This window comes from Sarcophilus harrisii, chromosome 2 (genome assembly GCF_902635505.1).
Source record: "Sarcophilus harrisii chromosome 2, mSarHar1.11, whole genome shotgun sequence".
Classification (NCBI taxonomy): Eukaryota; Metazoa; Chordata; class Mammalia; order Dasyuromorphia; family Dasyuridae; genus Sarcophilus; species Sarcophilus harrisii.
In genome coordinates this window covers 380,340,502-380,354,477 of record NC_045427.1, presented here as the reverse complement: position 1 = coordinate 380,354,477, position 13,976 = coordinate 380,340,502, and the positions used below count along the sequence as shown (strand labels likewise).

The window sequence follows — 13,976 nt, the reverse complement described above, 5'->3', positions numbered from 1 at the left end:
TGGGTCAAATTATAAGAACAGTTTAGTGACCTTTCTTAATTCCAAATTATTTTCCAGAATCATTAGACCAGTTCACAATTCTATCACCAGTAATTAGCATTCCTATCTTCCCATCACCCTGGCAACATTGACTATTTCTATCCTTTTTCATCTTAGTCAATTTGCTTGGTGAGAGGATAAATCTGACAGTAATTTAAATTTATATTTCTCTTATTAATAATTAGGAGCAGTCTCTTTCATGATTGTTAATAGTCTATAATATCTTTTGAAAACTTCCTATCTAATGAGAAAGGGCTCTTTATATATTTGTATTAATTTCCTATGTATCTTAAATAGTAAACTTTTATCAGAAGCATTGGCTTCAATTTTGTCCCCTTCATTGACATTTTTCCTCCTTATTCTAGCCATGTTGATTTCATTCATATAAAAGTTTTTCAATTTTGTGTAATCAAAATCATCTTTAAAAAACAAACAAACATGTAAGAGTTTTGTTTAATTAGGAATTCTCCCTCTACCCATAGCTGTGACTTTTTTTTCCATTGCTATAACAATTTACTACTTACCTACAGCGGTTTGGAGAAGCTACATTTAGCTTAGGTAGAGAAATTCCTCATAATTTCTCAAAGTATAAAAGAACTGGTTAATTCAGTTAAATTCATCAAGCATGTTTTAAGCACTTACTGCATGCTAAGCTAGGCTCTAGCAATACAATGAGGAAACAAAAAATCATCTCCACCCCTCACAGAGTTTATATTCTCTTAGAAGGATATAACATTGACAAAGATAAATAAACATAACTCTTTAGGCTGTATTTCTGATTTCCTCTACCATGCTCCAGCTCTTTATTCCTGAAGATCTTTCTAGCCTCAAAATTCACACTTAGGAACTACCTTCCACAATGTGGTCTTTCCCTCTGATTGAATGGCTCCTTCTAGAGTTTTCATTTGAAGAATGCACCAAGGCCTGCCATGGCTCATTTCTCTTCAGCCTGCTCCAGACTTTCTCTGCATTTCCCCTAAAACATCATACTCCTTATCTGAGTACCTCTGTCCCCTCCTTCCTTTTCAGTTTTCTTTTATATACCCCAGCCTTCAGAAAACTTACTGTCCAATGGTAAAAACTAATAAAAACAATGGGCATATCTTAATATTAGAATGTAAGTTCCTTGAGGGTAGGAACTGTCTTTTTTTCTTTTTGTATTTCCAGTGCTTGGCACATAATAATTGCATATTAAATAGTAGTTGATTGACTAGACATGCAAACCACTGCAACATCTCAGACTGCCTAGAAAATACCAAATAGGGTTAGACACAAATGAAAAACAATAGAACAACAAAAAATTTCATAGTTATTTTGCAGGACCCTGGAGAGAGCAGTAACTTTAAAATATTAAGGAGAAAATCATGGGAATTTGTAGAAAATTCTGACAAAAAGCAATTAAAATAGTGCCCTTCTCTAGAAGAAGTATCCCTAATTCTTTCAGACAATCTTTGTATAGCATAGTATCAAGCCTTTCTAGAAATGGATAAAAAATCCAGATGTGTTGTGAGAAGTGCAGAATCTTGTCACTTTCTTTCCTCTGTACACAATAATTCTGTGTACCTTCCTATTCTGGATAGATGAACTACTATCAAGCACATGAAGTAGAGTAATGAGATAGAAGACTGAAGAGGTAAATGGAAGCAGATGGTGGAGGGCCTTGAAAATCAGCTGAAGAAGATGGAATTTTATCCCTTGCAAAGTGCACTGAAAGCATGTGCCCCTTCTTCAAGCTACTTTTCTCTGCTTTGTGTGCCCTAGCTAGGACATGTCCTGTTCTGGAACAACCCAGTTTTTTTTGCAAGGGGCTGAACCTAACCATTGTTTGACCAGGTGCAAGCCATGGAAAAAGCTCCTCAGCTCCTTCCTCTCTGGCTCAGCCTCCTCAGAAGGGAACACCCATCTCTGGGGATCTAAATTTACCTAGTTGCAGCCCACACAGACCTAGTGCTATATCATTAACATTGCTGCTGAATAAAGGCAGAATTCTGAAACTGTTATTAACTAGATTCTTTAGCATAACGTCTTGCATGTGATCTCACTAACCCTCCCCTATCCATCCCACATCTTCTCTCATCGCCGAATTCTTGTCCCTTAATCTGGGGGCGATGAGGTTTCAGGTGGTTTGAAAACTGTGATATACAGTCTGTTGTCCTTGTTTGGAAGTTGGAAAGGGAAAGAAAAGGTTACATCTATCTTTGGTTTCTCTATTATGGCAGGAAAATTTCATGAAAACAAAGTATTGGCAATTCCTCCTAAGTCCTAAAAGCCCTCCGAACTGTGCTAGAAAGAAGCAAATGCCGGTTGTGCTTTTATGGCTCTATTAGAACATGTCCAGTGCCTTTCTTCCAAGCATCTCTGAACCTACCAATGGCAAATGTTTAACCTCATTTTCCCTCCCCTTGGAGAGTGACGGTAGCATAAAGGTAAATAAAGTTGAACAGGAGAAACATTTTTGCTTAATTTACCTGTGTGATCATCGGCAAGTGACCACCTCTTTTTGGGCTTTAGGTTCCTTATTCAATTCAACAAACATACACTAAATGTGTGTAAGTCACTGATCCAGACAGTGAAGACATAATTGTCCCAGCCTTCAGAGATCTTGTCTATTGGTAAAAACTAATAAAAATTATGGACATATATAAAACACCTTAAAGCTTCCACTTCCACTTCACATATATGCTCATTGGTCTTCAGAAGAGTTGTAAGAGGCAGGCAATAGGGATTATTCTTGCCATTTCACAGAGGGAAAAATTGAGGTTTAGAGTTCCTATGGGGATACAGCTGATTGTGAGAGAGATGCTGAAATGAAAGCCTCTGTCAGCTCATCTCTAATATGATCAATATACACTGTCTCCTCAGAGGGATTTTGTTAAAAAGGAAAAATAGGATTGGCGATCTCCCCAGTCCCTTCCGATTCTGAATCCAATCACTCGAGCATCTTGCTGAAGTTGACTGGGCCTTCTAGGTCGATCACTTCAGTCACCATACGGTACTGAGTCTCTGGGATTTCTTTCTGGGGACTGATGATGTAACAGCATCTTTCCCAGGTGAACACGGCTGTGATGGATAAAATGCAGCATGATCACCTGTAGAACAAAATCTTCATCTCATGCAAGAGGCACAGAAGATGTCAGAGTTGAAAGAGCAGAGTCTGAGGTCTGCTTGCGACATTTATTGTTTGTTATTTGTCTTTCATTCTCAAAGAGGACCAGTGAAATCACGGAGGTGATGTCATGGCTTGCAAGTGAATTGGATTTAGGTGGGGGAGGGCTCCCACAGAGCCATCTGAGTCCAATGGCAATCTGTAGATTTGAATGCCTGGAGGTAATATTTATTCTACTAACTGCACAACCTTAGGCAAACTACTTAAATTATAAGGGAGAAGAACAAGCAGCATGAACAAGGAATAAATGCATTTTATGTGCCAGGAACTGTGCTAAGTGCTAATTTGCTCCTCACAAAAAACCTGGAAAGTAGAGGCTATAATTATCTTTATTTTACATTTGAGGAAACTAAGGCAGGAAGTGTTTAAGTGAAATTTGCCCAGCATTGCACTTCTAGTAAGGGTCTGAGGACAGATTTGAATTCCAGTTTTTGTGACTCCAAGCCTAGAGGTCTATCTACTGCACTATCCTACAATTAGAGCATTGTATTCAGTCATCTACTAAGTCCCCTTCCAGCTCGGACATTCCGTGATAATTATGAACCAAGGGTCCATGGATAAGCCATATCTCCTCACTGAATCTCAGTTTACTCATCTGTATAATTGAGATAGCAATACTTCTCTTGCTTATTTTTCAGGGTCATTGCAAAGAAAACACTATTGTAAACTATAAAGTGCTAGTGTCATTGTTATTGTTATTTGTATTATTAATATTAATTATAAGATACAGATATAAACAGTGTCAGGTTCTACATATTCTGGCTGAATCCAGCATTGTTGGCCTAGTAGTTTTTCATCTCTCTGTTTCTGTCTCTCATTTTCTCATCTCTGCCTCTGTCTCTCTCTTTCTGTCTCTGTCTCTGTATGTATGTGTCTCTTATTTTCTCTTCTCTCTCTGTTTCTGTGTGTGTGTGTGTGTGTCTACATCTGTGTGTTTGTGTGTCTTTGTCTCTCATCTTCTCTCTGTGTGTGTGTATGTCTCTCTCTCCCTCCCAAAGATAGGAATAACTAAGAGTAACACAGCCACCCATTTTCTTTTTCCACTAAAATACTTATTGTTGTTCAATTGTTTTTTCAGTCATCTCTGTCTCTTTGTGGCTCAACACCACTCGGGAGTTTTCTTGGCAAAGATACTGGAGTTTTGTTTTGTTTTGTTTTTACCATTTCCCTCTCCAGCTCATTTTACAGATGAAAAAACTGAGGCAAATAGGGTTAAGTGACTTGCCCAGAGTCATACAACTAGTAAGTGTCTGAGTCTGCATTTGAACTCAGTTCTTCCTAATTACAAGTCTGGTGCTCTATTCCCTGCACCACCTAGCTGCCTCTTAGAATTTCTAGCTCCTTCAAATTTCAACTCATTTGGAACCTTTTGCATGTAACCTTTACTGAAGCTTCAGGACCTTATTTTTATTTTTATTTTTTTATTAAGGCCATGTTAAGGTTAAGTGACTTGCCCAGGGTCACATAGCTAGGAAGTGTTAAGTGTCTGAGATCAAATTTGAACCTCTGACTTCAGGGCTGGTACTCTATCCACTGTGCCACCTAGCTGTCCCAGTATCTTATTTTTAGTTTGCATACATATGCATACTGTTGTATTTATATGTATATATATATTATTACTGTATATATATACATGTATTATGTATATACTATTATTATTATAGATTATATTAATAATTAACAACATTAATAAGCTTATAAAATGATAGTAGCTAATGTTTATCTAGCACTTATTATATACTAGACATTATGCTAAGTGCCTTATAATTATGTCATTTGTTCCTCACAATAACCCTACAATGGGGCATCTCAATAGCACAGTGGATACAGAACAAACCCTAGAGTCTAGAGGACCTGAGTTCAAATGTGGCCTGAGACACTTAACATGTTTTAGTGGGGTGACCCCAGGCAAGTCATTTAATCCCAATTGCTTCACAAAATTACAAAACAAAACAAAAACCCAAGGTAGATGCTATTGTTATCACCATTTCACAGAAGAGAAAACTGAGATAAACAGGGATTAAGCGACTTGCCCGTGGTCACACAGCTATTTGGATTTGAACTCAGATCTTCATGACTCCAGACACAGTGTTCTTTTCTCTGTTCCACCGAGTGGCCACTACCAGGCTTTGCACATTTGGTTGAATATTTGATGAATTAAATATGGACAAATCGTTCTTCCTCTCCCCCAAAATACAAAACCTTTTTAATATATTTGCTAAAGCATTTGAATAAAGAGTGGAATTTGTAACCTGAATTATTCAGTTAGTTCACCTAGTGTGTTCATTCACAGTTGTACCATGTAGTGATCAGCACTGGAGATAACAGAAAAGAGTCCTTCCCTTCAAGGACCTTACATTCTACTTACATCGTTCCATCAATCATTTTTTTTTCTACTTTATATTTCTATTACAGACAAAGCCATCTGAGGTACTGTAGGGCTGGGTTCCCATCTTTCCTGTTTTATCTTTAAAAAAAAAAAATCATTGGCATTCTCAGTTGCAATTGTTGGAGCCTGAAAGGAAAATAAATACCAGGGAATTAAACTCTGACATTTTTTCTAAAAATAGTCCTAATAAATCCAATCATAGGTAATTTACCTGTTCTCCTTCCTCCAGGGGTAACCAGCCTTGAATAAAGGCCCTGCGGCCTGGCCTTCCTCATGCAATTATCTGTGATCTAAGTTCTTGGTGATTTCTCAGTTTAGAAATAACATGAGTACAAATTGCCCTCATTCCCTTCTGCCCACATGGCCCTGTTTCCATGCAGTGTTCCCTCTGGAAATTAGATTAAGCCATGCTATTCTAGAGAAGGAAAGTAGAGTAACAAGGAAAAGAGCCAGCAGGGAAGGAGTGGGACTGAGCTGGTCTGATTCTTTCTAATTCTAGGCAAAAGGAATTTGCCCGTATCTTCCTTTCTCTTTCCTTTCCTTTCCTTTTCTTTTTTCTTTTTTTTCTTCCCTCCTTCTTCCCTCTTTTCCTCCCTCCCTTTCTTTTTTTTTCTTCCCTCCCTCCTCCTTCCTTCCTTCCTTTCTTCCTTCCTGTTTCTTTCTTTTCTTCCTCCTTGTTTCTTTCTTTCCTCCCTTTCTGTTTCTTTCTTTTCTCCCTCCTTTCCTTCCTTTTTTCCTTCCCTTCCTTCCTTCTTTTCTTCCTTCCTTGCCTTCCTTCCTTCCTTCCTTCCTTTTCTTCTTTTATTCCATCCTTCCTTTCTTTTTCCCTTCTTTCCTTCCTGCACCTTACCTTGATTTCTTCCTCTTAATTTATCTGAATCACAAGACCTGTAAGATAAAATAATTCTTGCCATTTGCCCTCTCTCATACAGACAGTTCAAAACTACAAATGGAGGCATCCATAGCAAAAAGGTTTGGAAGTCAGAGAAGTTCAATTTCTGACTGCTAAGGGCTAACTGGGCTGAGTTTTAATTTCTTCATCTATAAAATGAAAGGGTTAGATATGATAACTTCTCAGAGTCCTTCTAGCTTTATTTATGATGCTATGAATTAGGGTTTGCATTTCCTCCTTAAAATTTTCTAAAGAAGGATGAGAAAAAATGCAAAGAGCCGTGCCAGTGAAGGATCTGTGAATTCTATTGCTCTCAATGGCCACCAAACATTTGAAGAGAAAATTGTTATTTCTTTGAACCATAAAGAAATTCATTTTTCTTGTGCATATCAACAGGGAATGAAAATGCTTTCACTTTTGTTCCCTTCAAATCCCCCCAGAAACTGCTGGGCTGGGATGGGCTGGCTAGCATCTAAAAAATTTACATTCCCAAGTGCCATTAATGTTGGCATTTAAAAGACCTATATGAGAATCTTAGAAATTCCACTGGAGAGGCAAAGTCTCATTCCTTAAATGCATTGAAAAGTATGGCTATTATCTATCCATGGAAAAAAAAAGTCTGCAGTTACTTAAATTGCCTTTGTCTTCTTCTTTTCAGCTGACATTATCTCTACGGTAGAATTCAACCACACAGGAGAATTACTAGCGACAGGGGACAAGGGGGGTCGGGTTGTAATATTTCAACGAGAGCAGGAGGTAAGTGGGAGTGAATGCAAAATGCCTGTTGTTTTTTTTTTTCCCCTTCCCTTTTTAAAGGAAGCTTCCCGCTGTTCCTTAATCCTGGCGTGTCGCTCTCAGACCTGGCTCTTTCCTAGCAAACTAAAAAGTGCCCCCAAAATCATTAGCATCCACAGTTCCACATTCCCTCTTTTAAAAAGCACCTGAAAAGGCTGCATTTTCTGAGTGCCACCTTATCTTTCCTGGCTTTGCGGGATCCACAAAGCCTGCAGAATTCTAAAGGGAAATGGGGGCCACCCTTGGCTCATTCTGAATTACCTTTGTTCTCTGAGCTACCAAAATTCCATCTCACTTGGTTTCAGATATGGCTGGTATACAAAAATATAGGGGCATTTGCCAACAGATGTGGGGAGGGCAATTAGGGTCAGGAGAGAAAAAAGGGATTGCTGGCTAGTTCTGCTAAAGAGGGTATACCCAAGAAAAGGAATTGCCCAAAGTGACTTGTGGGAAAAGACCATGCTAAGCAATATTATAACTTTGAAATGAAAGCCTGTCTCTTTGCAGACCTCAGTTCTAATTCAAAATGGTCAAGGAAGAGATCAGTCAGTAAACAGCCTCTTGCTTCCTATGGCTTGAGTTGAACCCATTATGGCTTCTGCTGCTTATAAGGAATGATTTGGTTGCCATCTGCCTCTGTTCTCATAACCTAGAACCATCAACGTTGATGTATGAGGGATCTTTCACTGAGAGTTCTACTGAAAGCCAGTCTGCACCTTCTGGGACTCTCCCATATGTCCTCGCTTTCCCCACTTGGTAGTGCCAGAAATCTGCCAGCCACTTCGGGATCCTAGAGAGAAGAATAATGTAGCTAAAGAATATTTTGCATAAGGCCTCCTTACCAATTTAAAAGCTGCTCTGAGCTGGAAAGCCATTAAGGTTGCAACTACTATGGAAAAAGGAAAGCCTCATTTAGAGGTGATATATTTGGTAATTGTGCATTATTTGCAATTAATTTTATAAGACCTCCAAAAACCCTAGGGGATTTTATATAAATTCAAGTGTTCTGAATTAAATCAGGCACCCAGCATATTCCATTGGCCCAAGAAGCACTAAAATGGGCTTGGCAAGTGAAAATTAATAGCCCTTTGTGACCTGGAATTTTTCCTACATTTCCAAAGCTGTCTGGTGCTAATTGGTCTGGCACATACTACACACACTTGACAATCTGATTTGGATGGTAGCAAATCAGCAATCTTAGAAATTTATTTTTAAGGTAGAACTGGCTTTTCTTGTGGCAGCCAGGATAATGGCCAAAACCTCCACAAACCTATTTTTAATCTTCATTTGCAAAATTTAAAAAAAGTTTGATTTATAATGATATTAAAGAATAGTGTAGCTGCTGTTTAATATAAATTACCTAGATCGGATAGGGCTAGTGATAATATTTTATTTTTCTTTATTATTTCTATATTTTACTTTATCTCACATTTTCTCTTAGCTATTTTTGCCTATTTTAATTTATTTAAATTTAGGGAATCGGGCTCATTAGAAAAATGAAAAGGTTTTTTTTTAAGGCATAGTATTTTTGTTCCACAAAATTTCAATGCAGATAAATAACATGCAATTAATTAGTTTAGTTTTGTAAAGAGCCCTAAAGATAAAAATATATATATAAGCAGCAAGTAGGAGAAATATTTCCATGTGATAATTATCCAAGGTCAGGTTCTCATCCTAATCCAGTGAATCTTACACTGAAATTCATTCTCTCACAGACTCACTTAGAAGGAACCTTTCTACCTTCCTTCTCCCCCTCCCCCACCCCACTATACATTTTTCAGTGTCAGTAGAGGAATGTAGTTTAATGCTTGTGGACAAGAGATTGGTCTGCCCTTCTCTCTAGGCTTCCAAAGTCACTGTCAGATTCCTGGCCCTAGTAAATGGGGAAAGCAAGGAAATATGGGAGAACCACCGAGAGTGTAGATTGGTTTCCTAGAAGCTTCCCTACCAGCCATTCATCCTGTCCAATTGGAGTCCAAATGGTTTAGATTTCAGTTAAGATGTCCATAAGCTTTAGAGTTGGAAGGAACCAACCCCATTTAGACCAATTCAACCTTTCTTTTTTAAAAGCCCAGAACTTAACTAATTTGTCCAGTGTCACATGGTAAACAAATAAATTTATTATTTTTATTTATTATTTATAAACAAATAAATATAGCCAAGATTTAAATCTGGTCCTATGGTACCAGATTCAACGCTTTTTTCATTTTTATGTGCTCAAACACAAATACATAGAAACTAACATTTTATTCAAAAAGTTTTCAAGACTAATACTTGTACAACCTAGATTTGATTTTTTTGAGCTCAAATTTAAAAAAAAAATCAAAAAGTCTTTTGGAAATGCTCAAAAATATAGGTGGTACTTGACCTCTTTGATTTGGTTGTTCCCTCCAAAGTATGCCCATGGCAAACCCATCCCTTTCTTGCCATCCAACATGGCTCATGCTTGTGAGAATCTATCTCACCCTTTCGGTATGGAGGAAAGGGAGACTTCCTCAATTTCACCTGAGAATGCTTAGTATGTGCCTGGTACGTAGTAAGTATTTTTTAAAAGCTTATTGCCCAATCCAATTTTTTTGGTACAGCAAAATAATGGTTTGGATATGTAAACTTATTTTGTATTTAATTTATACTTTAATATATTTAACATGTACTGGTCATCCTGCCATCTAAGGGAGGGATGGGGTAAAGAAGGGAAAAATTGGAACAAAAGGTTTGGCAGTTGTCAATGCTGTAAAATTACTCAGGCATATAACTTGTAAATAAAAAGCTATAATAAAAAAAGAAAAAGAAAAAAAAGTTTATTGCCTGACTAAAGTGGTAAAAATATACATTTGTTAATTTTTTAGAATGTAATTCCCAAATTCTTAAACCAAGTTTTTTGTTCACTGCTTTCCTTTATTTCCTCTTCCCACACTTAATTTTCTCTTCTACCCCTTCACCCATCATTAATTTGGCATCTACTGTATACTCTGAACTAATAATATCAGGTGCCAGGGGGGAGACAAAAGTAATCTTTCCTTCATCCATGTAAGTCTGAATAGCTTTGCCTATAGCTCCAGGTTTCTTGTATCTCCTTGTCACATCTGTTAGAGAAGAAAATCATTACAAATGTGTTGTTGTCTCACTTTTTTTAAAAAAAAATATCTTTTGTGTTTCTCTACAGAGTAAAAATCAGCTTCATCGAAGGGGTGAATACAATGTTTACAGCACATTCCAGAGCCATGAGCCCGAATTCGATTACCTGAAGAGTTTAGAGATCGAAGAAAAGATTAATAAGATCAGATGGCTTCCACAGCAGAATGCAGCCTACTTTCTCCTTTCCACTAATGGTATGCAGTCATTATATCCAATACAAGTGTAACACTTTAAGGCTAACAAAGTACTTCCCCCCCAAAGCCCTGTGAGGTGGGTAATATAAGCATTATGACTCCCATTTTGGAGTGAGAAAATTGGGGTCTTAAAAGTTAAAGGACTCCTATCATTGCACCACAGGTCTGTTGGAATTTGAGATTTCCAGGTTTCCTCACTCCAAGACCAGTATTCTTTCTACTGCATGTAGCCTCAGAGACAGCTTATTTGGTGAATATAAAATAAATAGACCGAACAATTCAAGCTAAACTACATGTCCTTGGAGACTTGTCTAAATCAATTATATTTATCAATCCATCCAAGGAGAATATCCACATTTCCTCTCTCACCTACTTATTGTCTTTCATCACACTGTATAGACAAAGACTTTTTCTATGAAAAAGGGATCTACGAAGATTAGAAATTCCTGCAATAGACACATCATACCCAGTGTGTTAATGGGTCAATGTTTCTTCTGGGCAGTAAGGTCATCTTCTTAGCGTCTCTTCCAGTTTTAATGAGTAATCTCATTAGAACCAGTGATCCAACCCAAAGAGATAAAATTCTTCATCTTCACCTTCTCCGTACCTTTCCTACCAATTATTCACTCAAGGGAAATTGATATCATTGGTTCCAACAGAGAGAATGCAAGGAAACCTGTGTGTTTTTAGAATGGAGGCAAATCAATGAGGCATGTTTATTGAGTGTGTGCCCCTAGCAGAGTGAGGTACACAAAATTGTCAGTCCCTGTGGGAAACCCACTACCCAGGAGTACGTATAGTCTGGACATGGAGGCAGTGTACACATCATGAAATAATTAGAGAATAAAATGGCATGTAATGCAAGGCCAGTTGTGTAGCACAAGGAGTCAGAAGTAAGACAGCACATGAAATTAAAGCTTCCCTGAGAAAACAAATTAAGCCTACAGCTATCAATTGGGTCCTTTATATAAGCATGGTCTCTGGGATGGATCTATTTTTAATGTGTCAGAAAATTTTCATAGTTATTGAATTCTTCCTTTATCCTTTGTAGTCTCAATCCTTAAGAACAACCAAGTACCATATGGATTTTTATTTATTTTTATTTTTTTAATAATTATAACTTTTTATTGACAGAACCCATGCCTGGGTAATTTTTTCCAACATTATCCCTTGCATTCACTTCTGTTCCAACTTTTCCCCTCCCTCCAGCTCTCCCCCAGGTGGCAAGTAGTCCTATACATGTTAAATATGTCACAGTCATATGGATTTTTAAATCCACCAATAACAAACTGAAGCAATTAGGACTATCAAAGAGGCTAAAAAATTACTGTCTTGGGAAAAGAGCACATACATGTGTGTATGTGTTGTATGTGTATCTGAACATATATATGTGCATATATACACGTATGCATTTGTTGTAGGTACATACTGTGCATATATAAATATATATGTATACACACATATAACCCATTGTGATGCATACTAGTAGGCTGCAATCTATTTCAATGAAATTAGAAATTATATTGGCACACTATGTAAGTAATGTATTATGGAGAAAAAAAGTGCAACAGGCATTTGAGAAGAGTGGCGGCAAAAGGCAGGTCAATACCCTCAAAATGTAAAAATATAAAAACAAAATGTATAAAAGACACTTTCTAGCGATCTTTAGCACTTAGATGGACCATCTATGGGCTACTTCATGGAAGAACGTGGAATAGAATCTTACAGGATGAGAAGGCATGGATACCTGCCCCATTGAAGAAAATACTTAACATTAGTAGTGACATGTCAGATCCATTAAAGTGTAGCAGGTGTATACAGGCGTGTGTAAGTGTAATAGGACAAATATAATTAGGTCTTTTCTGTTCTTTCGGAACCTGGGTAATTTAATTCTTCCCCTTGACTCCATTTGTTGCTCAGCTTACCTTTTGGGATCCTGCATTCTTGGAGGCAAAACTGCAGCTGATTTCTTTTTCCGCTAAACCTTCTAGTCCAAGAGATCTTGGAATGTGAGCCTGGTTTTTCAGGATGAATGAGACTTTAGATGAATGTGACTTAATTACTTTAAGAAGAGAAAAATAGCAAATTATCTCCTATAACCAACTTACTTTGCATTATGGAATTTATTCTATTGATCATTGTAATAAAATTCAAAGATTTATTAACCTCATTTGGTGGGGGAGGGGTAGAAATCAGTGAAATGCAATGAAGATTAATTATATAGCATAATGTTCTGTTAATTGAGTTTTTAAATAGTTTTTTGATTAACAGGGATATTATCTTCCCATTTGGGATACAATTTCACATGCCGACAGCATCTCAGAATGATTTTTATAAAAAAAATTCCCATGTTGTTATATAATTTTCCTTTTTTTTCTACAAACAGGGAGAATGGTAGCCCCCTTAAGCCATATGGGTTAATACATACCAAAAAATTAATGAAAGTCAATTGGAATTACTGCATAGAAGAGAAAATTAAGATGAATGATAAGATTGTGCTTAAAAGGTGTCAAAAAGTGATGATAAACTATTCAGAGAATCTGCCAGGATAAAGAAAACGTCATTATTCAGAATAAAGGCCATCTATTCCGGTGGTTCTTTTTCTTTTGCACACAAAGATTCAGGACACTGAGGAAAGAAATTCTGAGTGATAAAGTCAAGGATGGCTCCAGGCAAGACAGCCATGGAGAGTTTAGATTAAATTAATCCTCAATTATCTTTTTTAAAAAACCATGCCAATCTCATTATATTTATGAGTAACTTTAACAAAAACAAGTATCTAGTTTTATGTCCTATTGGGGTGTACTTGCAACTTAGAAAATGTTTAATGGGCTCTTTTTTATGAAGATGGTAGCCAAGATGTATTTATCCTGGAACCTACCAATTAAATTGAATTATTTTGCCCAGTTTCTTTATTTGTACCAGCAACCAGGGATGAGATGGGAGGTACACCTTTAATTTGACAGGATTTACTGCCTGCTTAAAACTTTGCTTAGAGGATGGCTCACTATTCTGTTAACATTAACATCACTGTCATAATCATCATTATTATTAATGATGAGGATGATAACTAGCTGGCATTTATAAAGCACTTTTAAATTTGTGAAACACTTTCTGTGCCATTTCATTTGATTAGATGCTTAAAACCACACAAGGCTCCAGACCCATCTAGTCTAACATACCAAGCAATGTAGGAATTCCCTTTACAATATCCCGGACAGGTAGGCTTCTAGACTCTCTTAAACACATCTAAGTACTATATAAAAAGGCAGTCTTTTCATTTTAGGGACAGATATGAGTGTAAAAAAAAATTTTGCTCATATTGGGACAAAGTCTACCCTCCTGGTAGGAGGAAAAGCATAG

At 37.1% G+C, this 13,976-nt stretch overlaps 1 protein-coding gene across 3 annotated transcripts in view; it reads left to right on the top strand.

Annotated features, from left to right (window-relative positions):
• The window catches only part of PPP2R2B (protein phosphatase 2 regulatory subunit Bbeta), a 477,139-nt gene that overhangs the window by 349,605 nt on the left and 113,558 nt on the right, over positions 1-13,976 (top strand). For all 3 annotated transcript variants that reach the window (XM_031953486.1, XM_031953487.1, XM_003756703.4), the window contains 2 exons: positions 7,145-7,242; positions 10,448-10,613. In XM_031953486.1, coding sequence (XP_031809346.1) covers positions 7,145-7,242; positions 10,448-10,613 — 264 coding nt within the window. The remainder of the gene's footprint in view (positions 1-7,144; positions 7,243-10,447; positions 10,614-13,976) is intronic.